Source organism: Poecilia reticulata, chromosome 15 (genome assembly GCF_904066995.2).
Source record: "Poecilia reticulata chromosome 15, P_reticulata-male-v2, whole genome shotgun sequence".
Lineage (NCBI taxonomy): Eukaryota > Metazoa > Chordata > Actinopteri > Cyprinodontiformes > Poeciliidae > Poecilia > Poecilia reticulata.
In genome coordinates, this window is record NC_088844.1 from 21651175 (window position 1) to 21666685 (window position 15511).

At 37.1% G+C, this 15511-nt stretch overlaps 1 protein-coding gene across 1 annotated transcript in view; it reads right to left on the reverse strand.

The window, feature by feature from the left end:
* macrod2 (mono-ADP ribosylhydrolase 2) overlaps positions 1 to 15511 on the reverse strand; it is a 470247-nt gene that overhangs the window by 95909 nt on the left and 358827 nt on the right. The window contains exon 8 of the mRNA XM_008430201.3: positions 15093 to 15166. Within this exon, the coding sequence (XP_008428423.1) occupies positions 15093 to 15166 (74 nt within the window). The remainder of the gene's footprint in view (positions 1 to 15092; positions 15167 to 15511) is intronic.

Sequence of the window (15511 nt, forward strand, 5' to 3'; positions counted from 1 at the left end):
ATTTATGAAATGCAGGGTTGACTTATTTTATACTAAAAAATTACCTATTATGAGGAATGTAGCATAATGGATTCTGGAGCATGAAAAATATTTATGAGCATCATTAAAACTTTACTTCTTTGTGGTTTTACCTACAATAATTTCTGTAGTCAGTGGTGTTTTATTCTGGTAAAAAGGAAACCAGAGCCGTCCATATAAAGTTTTTTTTACTGTGTACCCAGAAAAAAACAAAAAACAAAAAAAACAGAACCATTATTTTCTTTAGGATGTTTTTGAATAAACAGATTATCTTTAAATTGATGTTTTCAGCCTATCTGATGTGTTAAAACTTAACTTTTGTAGCAGTGAAGGTTAAGAGAAACAACAGAGACCTGATTGTTTGTTGTGTCTGACAGCATAAAGCCACAGAAACTTAATGCGACATTTCAAAACATAAAAGCAGTTTGGGCTTTTGAAACAAGAAAGGTGACTGCAAGAAAAAGTACTGTTAAAAATTGTATCATTGAAGAAAGAAGATGTGAGACACACTGGAAAAAAGGGATGAGCACTAACGAAGAGAACAGATATTTCTGTACAAACCTGCATTTTGTCTTTAGTAGTTTAGCTTTTATTTTTTTATTTACACGTTGGACATTACTGCACATGCAAAACATACACAAGATTGAAACCATTTCCTCCCATATAAGCATTGCATATAGTGTAAAGTATAAAGATAGGTCTAATAACAATAGTCATTATTTGCGGATTTTTATTTTCATATAGTGCTTTATGTTTGCACTTGAATTCACATATTAACCTACTCTAGAAAATATGAGGCATTTTTCAGTTATGCTAATCAAAATTATTTCTATTTGACAAATTTCAGAACAATGAGAACTTTATTTTTTAGTTTCTTTAAATTTAGAAATATAATAAGTCCTACTGTAACTTATTGCACGCCTCCATAAAATACATTCACTTTTTTGGCGTTAAGCAAATAGGAGAAGAATCGGCAATCATTATCCTCTGATTGGAGGCTCAGCTTTTAAAGTTTAAGAACCACGAATGTAAAGCTTGTTATTTCGTGGGGGAATTTGCAAAATAATAAAAAAAAAAAAAAACCTTAATATTGCAGTCTGTTAGGAATTTTTTGAATAATTACTACCTAGTAATAACTAAGAATCAGATAACAGCAAAATCCTAAACACAGATTGTAATTAGAACGTTATCGTGTAAACGATCCAACAAAAACGGAACAAAAGTGCCGTTTTTGTTGGATCGTTGTCGTGTAAACGCCCCCTTAGATTAAATAATATAAACTACGCCTCTAGACAGCCAGGTGAAAGACTACAGATAATATTATGCAAAAAAATGTTTTACTAGGTTTGCAGTTTCCAGTAAGAACTTAAAGTCACTTTGATGCAGTTCAAGTAGAAATGTAGATGTTTGGTAAAGCAGTCAAGACTCAAAATAGAAATTCTGGGTTTTGTGCTTGAAGTAACACATCTCCTGCCTCAAAGTGCTAAAAACTCTCAGACAGATGATAACATCATCAGGCTCCCATTGGCGGATGGTTATCTGCAGCATAACTTCATTCTTGAGAAAGTCATGTCTACCAAGTTTGACGTTTGCCCTCTTCAGATGAAAAAGCAGAATTACTCCACATCAAAGGCAGTAAATCTAGCTGGATTTGCCAGAATACTTTGGTTTCGTATTCTTCAGATTAGATTTGATATCCATCAAAGCTTTTATGAAAAACTGTATCTGTAGTCTTCACATTACAGAGGGAGAAGCTTTTTATCCCCTAACTGTTAGCAAATCTAATTCAATGGCTTGATAAAAGGGTACATTTTCATTTTGGAAGTCAGGAGAGACTATTAGCAGTGATAAAAATAGGTGCAAATTCAACCGTTTTTAGAGTTGAAATATATACAGATATTAGACAAAAGATTTAAATGCTTTCTAAAATAAACTAAGATGGAAAAAATTGAGGCCACATTGAAAACATGCACATTTTTGACTTGAATGGGCATCATAATGCAAACCAAAGACTTTCCCAAGCAGCCCAAATTCATGTTTTAATGCACTGGACCATACTGGAGCACAAACCGTCTCCTGCTCAGTCAAAAAAAAGTCATAAAACCAGAAGACAAGTATAAACTCATAGCAGTATTGCTGTAGCTATGCTGGCTGAGCAGGGACAGACTCTGGTGTACTGTCGGCATTCAGCACATAAATAGTAATTCTGTGCTTCAGGCAAGGAGAACACAGGGATGTACAGGGGACCACTCTGGTCTGCGACAGCTTCTTAACAGTCTCAGCTGAATGAAAAATAGCAAAAACAGAGAATAAGGAGTGAAAGGAAATCCATGGGAACACTGGGAACACTGGCTACTCGTCTTGATAAGTCAGGAATAAGCTGGGAAAGCGCTGCTGCCAAATATCAAATGAGAAAGAATAAAACCTAAAATTTTAGTCAAGTATTAATGAGACAAGTAACATGAACAAGGACAGGCGTTTAAACCAGGCTTAAAGGAGAAATTACTTAGTGACTGACATTTAGTATGATTTGAAAAATCTAATCAATCTTTGTAGTAATTTATTTTGGACAGGATTTCTATTCATTATTATTTAATATCTAATGTGATACAAAGGAGCCATATGATGCTAATGGATGAAAGTCTGATCTAAAACTTTTAGAGCAGAGCTGTTTTGCACTTTTTATAGCTCGAGCTTCAGTCCAATAATTACACTCACCTGGACATGTCATGTCAGAAAATAAACCAATCAGAATATTTTACCCAGATCATGATCTATATTTGATATACATTTTTACATTTAGGTCAAACCCAGCACTACAGATTCAAGGAGCTAAGCCAAGCAACATTACAGAGGAGAATGGAGGCAATATCAAAGATTGCCCTAAGAGAGTGTAATAGAAAAAGACTTGTTCCGTCACACCCTCTCATGGTGATAGAATGCCACATGCCCCTTTTTGACAGTGTGATATTGGCTTGGCACAAGCTTGATGAATGTATCAGCCATAAGTCAGACAAACCCCTCTGTTTCCTGGAGCAGCACCTTCTCCGGTGTTTATGCCAGGGCAGAGACAGGTGCTGTGCAACGGCAGTGGGACCACTGCCTGAAACAGGTCTGTGAAAAGCCGGGATGTCCAATTCCAATTTTAACCATTACTTCAAATGAAATGTTATTACTCTTTCAGGTAAGACTGAATGCTGTTCGGAAAATAACATTTTGCAGCAGCTCTTCAAGGTATTTACCAAGACCTTTTAGTGCAGGCTTAACTTAGAGAAGAAAGGGGAGAGATCCAGAGAGGCGATGAAAGATGCTTGGGCAACTGGTATGCCTACAGGTGATGAGTGAACCGGGACCACCTGGCTCCCTGCCAAGGTCAAGCAATTAATGCAGCCGTCCTTTGATAATTTCAGACAGTCCCAGGAATACAGCAGATAGGGTCCAGTTCAAGAATGCCGCACATGGCAAAGATGAGACAGCTCCGATGAAGGTTCACAGTCGGGTCGCATTGTTAACACGCACAGCTGTTTAGACATCAGAAGAAAATAAACTGCTTTTCTTAATTATTTCTACATTTGCATACTAATGTGGCATAAACACAATAGGTTGTCTTTAGGCCTCGTCACCCCTGCACAAGGGTTCACATAGTTCACCTCCTCTTCATAACAAATTTGAAGATACTTTTAAAACTTTTGTATACAATGCACCAACATGAATTGGATTGTGAGAATGGGGTTGGTATTGGTTTTGCTGACTTAATGTGACGTAAAAAATGCAAAAACAATCAAAGGAAGGTTACATGTCATTACTTTTTCAAAACAAATTAGTAGAGTTGTCGATCCATGTTAGACTCTTACACTACTAGTGATTTAATAAGGTCAGAACAATATCAGAAAAATGTATCAGTATCACATCAGTGTTGATATATTGATTGATGGACAAATAGATGGACAGACAGATGGGTGGAGAGACAAGTGGATAAATGGATTTATGGGTGCTAGGATGAGTGGACTAATGGGTGGAGAATTAAATGAATGGATTAACAGACTAAAGATGGACAAATAGACAGATAGGATAAATGGACGTATGAACAAATGGATAAAAAGCGATAGATGGTCAGATAAACAGATGGATGAATAAAATAATGGATAGTCAGGAAGTACAAACATTTTCCCATACTTATCTAAACCTAGTAAAAACTTGAACATTCTGCAGTTTCTTTGACTTTTCCAAACAGCGTAGGAACCCTGAAATGCCAACCCTGCTTCCAGCTTTTGAACTGCTAACACCTCCTCCTCAATCGCCCTCCTCCCTCAGTCTCTACCCAGCAGCTGAGCTCAGTGACCAGATTCATCTGTGCATCCCCGCTGAGTTACAGCATGCATCGTTCCACTGTCCAAGCTGGCCGAGTCCCACAGAGACAGGTGCTCTCGTCAATCACAGCTGTGAATACCAGAGAAGTAAAAGAAAAAAACCAATTGAAAATCCTTTCAATAATGTAATGAGGAATGCTCAAGGAGGCTTGAACATTTTGGCACACCATAAACAAACCCGGCAAGGATGCACCTGGATTCAATTTTCAGCAACTCTCACGTCCTGTATAGAATATTAAAGCAAAACCTGCAGGACTCACATGTAAATAGTCTTTATAGGATTACCCCCTAAATCTATTTAAATGTTTTTCCAGATTTAAACAAATTTAGTGGACTTGACGGAGACTTTTGTAGCATGACATATTATGCAAACATTACGCCCTCTTTTATACCTCTTAATTGAAAGAACCCTCACTTTCAAATACAACCTTGGGGCGAAAAAGTGCTGTGATCAAGTAATTTATGCTAGAAATAAAACATTGACTTTCAAATGCATCACCGCCTGAAGCCAGGCTTTGAGCCTGATTTGATCTCCCTTTGAGATTGTGAGAGATATGGCCCATTCCCCCTAATCACATGCCAGAGAACATGCAATCATACAGCAACAGCTAAAGTAATCACAGTGGTGGTCTCCACCCTCTTCCCGGTATTGAGCAACAGTCCTACAAAATCAGTAGTGCTGGTAAGACATGGATATGTGCTCCTCATACAAAATCAGCAGCTCACTATGTACACGGAGAATATGTTTGTTTATGCTGTAGTGAGTAATAATCAACATTCATCGGTCAAAGAATGGAGACCACATGCTGCTATGGATATTTTAACAAGAAAGCTGAAGACATTTGAAACTCATTCTGTACCGAGCATACACACACCTGCTTGTTGGAATCAGACTTAAACCAGATTGTTGGAAATCTTAACTTACAAAACTAAATATCATCCAGTAAAAAAAGTGAAGAAATGTGTTGCTTTTCTCAATATTCTATACAGTGGGGTAAAGGTTATTCATCATCCTTAAAGATTTCCACATTTTGTCATTTTACAACAAATTTCTACTTATTTTAGGTCTTACAACATTGGAAAGTAAAGTGATACATAAAATTTACTTGTTTCATAAACGTCTTCACACATTGGGGTTTAACCCATATTTTTACCCTTCTTTGTAAAACAATTTAGTCGAGTTGACAGAGTATCTCTCACCATCAGTTTTAAAGTCCTACCACAAATTAAATCTTATCCAAAATAGTTGTAAATTGTCTTTCAAAGTATTTGATTGTTATGCTATAGAATAAATAGTACAGTATAAAGAATGGAAACTTTTCCAGACCTTGAAAAGTCTAAAAATATCTTGTTTACTTTCAGGGTAAGAACCCTGAAGAAAAAGCCATTTTAAAAAGTTAGCATTTGGTCTGGTTAGATGTAATATTTCAGTTTTAAATGTAAAAAAACAAAACCAACAAACAAAAAAAAACAAAACAAGGCCATTCAAAGTAAATTTTAGACAGTTTTACAATTGACAAGTTCATTGTGCATCATCTCCAGTATTGTCAATAAAAAGATAATTACAGTAACAGTAACTAAGCACGGTTACTTCTGCACGACGGAGTTCATGATTTAATATCAGGGGAAGGTGAGAGATAATAAAACTGACATGAGCTGTGATAAAACACCAGTCGCTCTTTTTGTTTATCCCACCTGAACTCTAGACATATATAGCACTTACAACCACTTACGCTAAATTTTTTTTTTTTACCACAAACACCCAGGGAAGGTCTCCATGGTTCAATGTGGAGCACAGTAGTGTAAAATTGTGTTCAACTGGAGTGAATGAGCTCGCTGGAGTTTGATGAGTCTCCTGTCCTCTTCTGAACCAATAGCTCAGCCCACTCCTGCTTTATCATGGTGTGCCAGCTTACCGCTATCTGTGCCACACTAAATCAATTAGCATGTCATTAAGATAGCTTGTTCCAGCACAATAAGCATGGAGGGGGACTGTAGTATCTGCAGGAACAGAGCGAGCTGAACTCTGAGAATATCTCGGCTTCCGTGTGACAGTGTGCGGTGGGCTTTGTTTGTTTTTGAGCAAAGTGGACGTGTACACAAGCACCTGGATATCAGCGAAACAATTCAAACAACTAATAACAGGTCTTTGTTACAAACATTTCAGCCAACTGTGTTATTTCATAAGGCGTTTGGTACCCGATTAAAGTTAACATGTCTTATCAGAGCAGATTTCCAATTACCTTTAGAATGATGCAATCAATTCTGAAATTTAAGTTTCATTTATCCTTTTTTTTCTCTTCTGGCTGATGATAAAACTAACATTCAATATTAATCTCCCTGCAAAAGGAACCCTCAAAGTCACCTTACATGAGAGAAACAGGTGATTATTCTGCAATTACCAGGAGTAAAGCAACACTTTGCTCTTTGGGTATAGATTGAGGAGATAGGCTTAATCCCCACTGGTGCAGAGAGGATTTCTCTCTGAAGGCGAGAGCTCAATCAGACCAGTCAGATAAACACCAAATATACTGAAGCGTTTGCTGCTCATGATAAACTTTTCATTATCTTTGACAGCAAGAGCGCTTAATCAAAGCTGCGTCTCCCTCCACCGATAAACTGCAGAGTGAAAAGTTATACACTTAAGACTAACTTTCTCCTGTGTCAGTTAAGAAATTTGATATGTGATCTTAAATCTGAGCACTCAAGCTGGCAATATTTAAATAAACTAACCTGAGGTCAGGGAAATCAAAGAACACATCATAATATCCAGACGGAGCCCGATAAAACCCTCAGATCATAAAAGGTTCATTCCACTGCTTTTGGCCGAATGGCTACCACTAATGTATCAGAGTGCAGGTTACACATTAGCACTGATGCCAGAGCAGTAATTCTCTGAGAGGAGAAAAAAACTAATCAGGTATTCATATTTTCCTTTTAAGGCATTTTAACACCCACATGAGGATGCAGGTCCTCTAAGGCCAAACTCTTTATGCACACAAGCCAATAGAGTTTATGGGTGATGACTACAGCGTTGAGTCAGGCTCCTGGATCTTGAACTGGTCACATTTCCCTGATACCTTCAATCAAAGCAATCAATTCCAAGAGACTTCAAAAGACTATTGCTAGCTTTTAACACAGGGCAGATCAACATTAGTCCCCCTCTTGACTAGAGATCACTCATTCACACTCTCACCCCTCACTTCCTTTGTCTCTTGTGCCGTCTTTGAGGATATGAAAAGAACTGTATTGAAGTTTTACAGCCAAATGAATAAATAAAAATGTCTATGCCAAACATCTATGTAGCACAATTTTGATAAATTGTAAACTTATGAAATAAGTGGAATATGTCTGAGAGTTGGAAACTAGGGCTGGGTAATTGTAGAAAAACATGACATTGCAATATTACAACAATACCTGATGACCTATTGATGACATAGTGAGAAGAATATGATGAAAATGAAAAACAAAAACATTCAACTTCAGAAAAGTTATCCACTGGTGACTCAAGACAAAAAGTCTGTAGAATAGTGAGTCTAATGACAAATTCAAATGATAATAGGTATTAGCTTAAAAACATCATTTGTATTTTATGTCATAGTGAAATGCAAATATGGTGGCTTAGATGTAAAAAGAGAAATTGGTCATAGTAAAATGTAAACTTAGAAAGTAAGTTTAAACTTTTACAAGATGCTAATAAGTGTCTTAACTTAATAAATTCTGATTTATAATCAAAGCCTTAAGCTGAAATGACTGTGCTGTAGCATTTAAAAAGGAAACAAAACAAACTAAAAAAATGTAGGCTAAAACTAAATTTGTTTAAATTGTTTTTAGAATTCTGTTTAAATTGCAATTCATTCTAATGGTTTTTATTTGATATTTATTGGAACTGCTAAGGTTGTGTTATTTATTTATCAACAACTCCAACCACCTGTAAATAAATTGAACAGCACTGATTTATTAGAAATTTGATGAACAAAATGATTGAGTTTGTTTGGATTTTCTGTTTGTGAACTGAATTCATTACAATGTAAACTGCAATAGAAACAAAAACATAATATTGTTTACTCTTCCTGCTATACCTGCAAGATGATGTTTAATTTACATACTCTGAAGGTAAACTGGTGTATACAGCACCTGTAGCAAAAAGCACGCATCTTCTTCTGATGAATGACAACACTGTAATGTTATACAGCCATCTGTTAAACTGATATACATCGACATACATCTATGCAAACCATTCTATAATGCCAACAACTGTGTTCATTCCTAATAGCCACTTGACATTTGTCACAGAGTCTCCAGACTGGGTTTGTGAGTGAATTTATTATTAGATTTCTTAAGTGACAGATGCTGCTAAGGTAAACAGATTATTGACAGAACAGAAATTGGGACGTAAACACCTGTTTTGGGAGCATCACTGGCAAAGGAGCGTGCTTAATAATAAAACCCAAGCTAGTGCCATCTTGAAAGGTGAAATCTCTACACATCAATTCTGTCCCGAGAAGCTCAGCGCAGCAGAGCTTATTACAGACTCTCAATCTGTCTCAAGTGCTCAGACTGTCTCAGTAATACGGGTCTGCCGGCTCCTTGAGATGCTTCATTAAAAAGCTTGGCTGTCCAGCGCACATCCATGGCAGCCAAATAAAGTGTCAGACCACATTTTTCATCTGTAGATTAAACCTATGTAAGCCCAAATTAAGCCAAATTAGATCTGAAAATGAGAAATAAACCAAAGCCAAATGACTGGAGAGGCATGCAGGCTGTGAGCAGGAGGAACCACTTGTATGCCATCTGCAGAGCTGGTTGTGCTGGTTTGAGGTTTCCTCACTTTTTTCTTTCCCAGGAGTCTTATACAATGGCTCATGCTCAGACCTTCCTTGAAAAATATGCAGCTTGTAGATAAGTTTTGGTCCAAGTATTAATTCAACAATTCATAATAGATTTATGGTAGATGTTTCGATTTCAGTGACAAGCTACGATGGTTGGATGGATGGATGAATTTGATGGGCTACTTAGACAATTAAAAGGTAAATACAATTATGAATTAAAAATATTTTTTTCCATGCCGTATTTTCTTTTTCTACAAAATAATAGGTCCTGGATCACATGAATTTCACAGTTTTCCACAACTTCCAAGACTGAGGGGAAACCCCCCTGGGGCTTACATCTTGTATGACAAAATATTTTTCCCTTTTTTCTTGGGAATGTTACACAGAAGCTGAGGTCAACTTTCCTCAATCGGTCATCTTTTCTGAAGTCTCTCTGGACCAAAGGATCTGATATTCCTGGCCGTGATGAGGATGTTTGTTATTACTGCAAAAGTTTTTGTTAAGCTAACAGTGAATTTCAAATGATCAGTGTGGTCCATTGTGTGCTGGGGAACTCATCATGGCTGCAAAAAGCTGGTACTGGAAGATAAACTTTGCAACTCAATCACACCCCACCGCTCCCTCCCATCCCATCCCATCGTTCCGTCTGGTCTCACACTTAATATATTCCTGAACCGCAGACCACTTTTGTGGACATTTCAATTACATGCCGGTTGCATGACTACAGCATGCCAAAATCAAATGTATCAATTCTGGATAACACAGCTGCAGACGCTGACATACACAAGCCAGTCCATAATGTTGGAGAGAATGAGTCTGTGGAGAGGTTTGCGGAGGGAGCCTGTGGTCAGTGCTCTGTTACCCCCGGCATGTTAGATCCTCAGCCAGCCCATTGTGCTGAAATTCAGTCACAATAGCACAGTATCTTCCCAGAGCAGGCTCCTTATCATGGCGCTGAAATGACTCGTCTCTCTGGACGCCCACATCACAGACGCTTTGGGTCTGAGCGCACAAAGGCTTGAGGTGAGCGAGCGCAGCAATCTATTGCTTTTGTTCAGTGCATGACAAAGATGCTCACAAACTTTTCTTTTTGACACAATCTAAAAAAAAAATGGCATGCAATTTATTCCCCGAGTCACTGTAACAATGCTTAGCATAAAAAAAAAAAAACATCTCACTGCCTGGTGATTGACTTTGAAGAAAGAAAAGTAACTGAGAATGAAGAAAATAGCAAAATAACTTTAACGGAACAATATATTCAAGGATTTTATTCTGAATGCTGGTATTGATTGATTGCTCTACGCAGTAAACAGATGTCATCTCATAAGTTTTCATGACGTGCTGCCTGAAATAGGATTGTGTCAGTTATCAATCACACTGACTCTAGTTGTGTCAATCGACCAAATGCTGCTGTGATAAATTGTATTTCTAAACATATCTGTGGTTGTCATCTTGATATTGTGGGTGCAGCTCAAAGCTCGCACAACTACCAATGACGGCATTATGCAATTTGATTGTGTATCAATCTGAATTCAGCTTTAATTCAGCATTTTCCTTCCAAAGGAGAAGAAACATAACTACTGCAAATACTTAAAACATCAAACTGTGTTTTCTCCAGATCACTTCTAAATCCAATCTAAGCATCCCAAAGTCTTAAGAACATGAGGGAGATGTGACCTTGATACATATGTTAAAAAAAGTTTTCTGAAAGCTTGTCAAATTATGAGAGTTCTTCTTTCATGCTGCAAATTGAAAAATTAAATAACTTCTGAATTAATTAATGAATAGATATACATTTAATTGACAATGATTGAGTTGAACCTTGATTTTCAGTGAATGTGAATTTTTATTCTTAAAATAGGAAACTATCAAGACAACCACTGATTTATTTACTGCCTCAAGCCTGTATCTAGTTAGTCCTTTCCTGTCACGTAACCGTATTACCCCCAAAAAAGAAGGAATGAATTGTAGTCCACCATTTACTGATCTGGCCAGTCAGAAAAAAAGAATTACTCACCCTGACTACCAACTGTGCTGTCCTAACTTCAGCCAAAGTTGGACTTTTTTGTAAAATTCCTGTGTCAACACCATGCCTTCATCTATTTTTGAGTGAAGGTCCTGAAAGGCTTTGTTCATTGTTCCTGTTTCCACTGTGAAGACTCTTTCACCTATGCTGAGCCAGTTTTTTTATGTGCACTATTTGATCTAAGTGGGACTCCAAAAATCCAACATGCACCTGTGCCAGACAGACCACCATGGCTGGATCCCACCATTCCAAGAGTAACACTTTAACTGTCCCAAACAGATTCCCAATCAGCCAAACAAACAGACTGACTGAGCTCTGCCTATCTGCCATGATACTTATTGATCCGGATCAAGTAAGGTGCTTAATTCTGCCTAACATTGCTGTTGTCCGGTGCAATAAAAGATGATTGATCACACATGCACTAAATTATTTTTTCTAAGATTTCCTTTTACTTAAATGTTTTAAAACTGGAATTCAAGCATTTACATAACTGCAACTCAAAAATCACAACGATGTTTCAACATTAAATTTGACTTAATGTCATATAACTTTTAATTTGCGCTAATGAAGATCAAATCACATCAGGAGGCCTGAAACTAAAAGTGAACTGATGGCTTGACCTGTTTTCTGATCAATTCAGGTAATATTTATCTGACCGCTTTGGGGCACTCATGGAGCATTAAAAATGCATTTCCAGGTAGACAGTTGATCCTTAAAAACAGAAGAAACATACTCAGAGGTAACATACTCAGCCCTGAGGGGCACAACACTGAACTCCACACCCCTGAGCTCAACATACATGCACTATTTAAACTAAGAGAGCATCAAAAGTGGCACACATCTTCCAAAAACATAAAATACTGCATGTTCCAACCTCACACTCAGTCCTACATTGCAGGTTTTGAAAATGTCAATTACATGGCAAGATAAACAGTTTGATAGCAGATTTGACTTTTACAAATTTGACAAAAGTATTTTGAGAAATCAAAACACTATTATTTAATTAGCTGAATAATATTTGATTATACTAAACTTGATTATTAATTTTATCCTTTTGTCCATATTTCCATTTTATTAGGATAACGTGTTGATTATATTTGCTTTAACTCTATGCAAAAGCTAGATTCTAAGAAGTTTCCTTTAATTTGAAATAAGTCTTCCTCAATCTATTTTTTTAATATTGCTTAAGGGAAAAAAGGCCTGGGATGCACCAGGAATTGTAAAGCATTGTGCAATAATGCATGAAGGGGAAATGGGAGCAATGACTCCTGATGTAACTCGTGTTGCTCTGTGATTTGATCCAGTGTAGGAAAAATATTGCTGCACTTCTGGGTAAAGTACATCACTTTATTCTCTCTGATCTTGTTAAAAGCTTACTTACTTGGTCTACTTAGAGTTAAGTATTCACCATGTGTAACCAGACAGTTTTAACAAACCGTGTTTGGGCAGTCCTCTGCAGACCCCGCTCACCACTTGAATTGTAAAATGTTTTGCTTGGCTCGCCCAAAGCAGAGATACACATAAGTCAAAGCAATACAATATTGTGTCCTTTGATCAAGTGGCAATCTTAGATGTGGAACAACACAGCCACAAACGTCAGCTTCCCACATTACCTTTTTATTTACAGCCAGCAATAAGCCGTATGAAACACACTTGATGCCAGAGAGCTGATGGATTCCACAACTGCATGTTACAGGAATCATCTGGCAGAGAACAAGTGCGGCAAACAGCTCATCAACTGCAAAGTAATCTACCAACTCTGTATCATTTGGCTGCCTGTCCATAGCATTCATAACCCCAGCTGAGGGATGCTGCAGCACATCAAATTGTAATCTTTATAAAACACCTCAATCCACCGTGACAGATAGATATAAACAGTTCTTCGGTAAATAGAGATGACCCCCGAAGGTTACCATCACTCACTCACACAGACTGATAAATGTTCCATAAAGACTCAAAGTGCCTCATGACAACTCGACAAAGCTCCGGAGTCATAAAACAAAAAACGTATGATTGCTGTTCAACCTGTTAAACTCCATTTGAAAGCCGCAATACATACCGATGAAAAAGTCTGAAACTCCTAGCAGTTTGTATAGCATTTATTTCCAGCTTTAGATTTGTTTCTCTAGAAGTGTAACCCTGTAAATTAGTGCTAAACATGTTGCAAGATAATATAATATAAAAGTGTTGGCACAGTGGTAAATGCAATGTTAACAGCACGGCATTTTCACTTGATAATCAGATCTAATCTGACATCAAGGCCAAGACGCTATGATAACGGCACAATTTATTTTCTGGCAAACACAACTATACTACGGCTGAACTGTTTAAGAAGCAAGGCTTTAAATGCATAGATGGAGATAATGCCACACTGTATTCATAGCTGTTGTATTTTCACATTTTGTTAAGTCACAACCACAAACTTCAAGTGGAATCCTGCATAGAACATAAGTAGGAAATGAAAGAAAATTATACATGATTTCTTTTTGGCAACAAAAATCTTACAACTGAAGCACACATATTTGTATTCAGTGCCCTCAGAGATATTAGTAAATAAGTACATTTTATATATATATATATATATATATATATATATATATATATATAAGTTAAAATATAAATGGCACACACAAACAAAAAAATCTGATGAAATAAAAACATGAAACAAAAAATCTCCAAAACAAAACAAAAAAATCTTTGCTAAATAAAAGTTTCTTTAGCTGCTTTTTCAAAGAATGAAGCAAATCAATGCAGCGAAAAGAAGGTGGCAACGTGTTCCCCAACTTGGGAGCCACCAGTTTAAAAAAAAAAAACCTGTCACTTGTGATTAGCTGATCTAAGGTTTCGGGATGTTTTATGGAGTACTTATAAGGTCAGAAAAGTAAGCTGGGGCTACACTGTGCAAGTCTCTTTCTTGTTTTGGTTAAAAGCCTTGGAGCAGAGTTCTGTGCTCACTATTCACTACTTTTTTTTATTTAAGCAGGTAAAAAGACTGTTATAGTGCTTCACTTGAGAAGAGATAAATGCATGAATAATCACCTCCATCTCAGTTTTTGACATGAAGTATCATGGTTTGGAAATGTTCCTTAACTGAAAGTAGCTGTTTTTGATATTTAAAAAAAAAAGAATCTCAGAGTTAGAGTTGAAAATCACACCAAGGTTTCCGAGGCTTGGCAAGAAAGTCAAAGCCCACATACACCCAGGTGCTGCTTGATATCCGAACTGTGACTGTCAGGAGTAATGATCATAGCTTCTGTTTTATCCCAGTTTAATCTCAGGAACATACCCGATATGTCAGGGATAAAGTTATAAAAAAGTTTAAAGAGTAAGGTAATAAAACCATATCCCAAAATTTCACAAAGAACTATTTAATCTGTGATCTGAAAATGTCCTATTAGCCGAGTAATTTAAAAATTTAGCTTAATTGTGTCTAACAGATAAAATTTCAATAAAATACATTGGAGTTCATGGTTTTGCTGTGACAACATGTGAAAATGTACATGGGGTTTAAATCCTGTTGCAAAGCCCTGCAAATATGATTATTACTGCTGATGAGTTATGTAATTGTGAGTTTAATAGCACTCCCCAGCAAAGACCAATTCAACAGTCAACAGACCATTTAAGCCTGATTACTCTCAGACTGGCTTTTAATTTGATGTGCATGCAGACCTCAAATTGCCAGGTGGGCAAGACGTCCGTCATATAACACAGATGCACAGCAAATGAGGTTGATCGATTCAGCTGTGGACCAATCATTTATATCAAAAATTAAGGAAAGTGAAATAGGAAAAGGGCAATGGCTTCTTCGAAGCTGGAATTTACTTTTTACCCTGCAATGTGTTGTACCTTATCAGAGTTTTCTTCAATCCACTTCTTTACTGTGCCCAGAGCGATGTCCGCTGCAGGCTCGTTGGGATAGCCTGAGGAGACAAAAACAGTGTAAACAGCGGTTGTATTCAGCATGCAGATGTCAAATGGGAGACAAAAAAAAGTCAGACAGGCAAGCAAACAAAGAAAACTGATATCTCCACAGGTAGCAGCAGAATTCCTCCTGAATCAATGAAAAGCAGCCTGCTCGTATCAGCGAGATGAGACCAACTGTCTGATCAACTGCTGTTGACGAATGCTGCCAGATGCCGGGTGATGTGAAAACACAGACAGACAATATTACAGGGTCTTCAAAGTGTGGATACAAGCTACACACACACGCACAATCACACCCTCACTCATTACCACCTCAAGCAGAACTGATTAATGTTTTATCT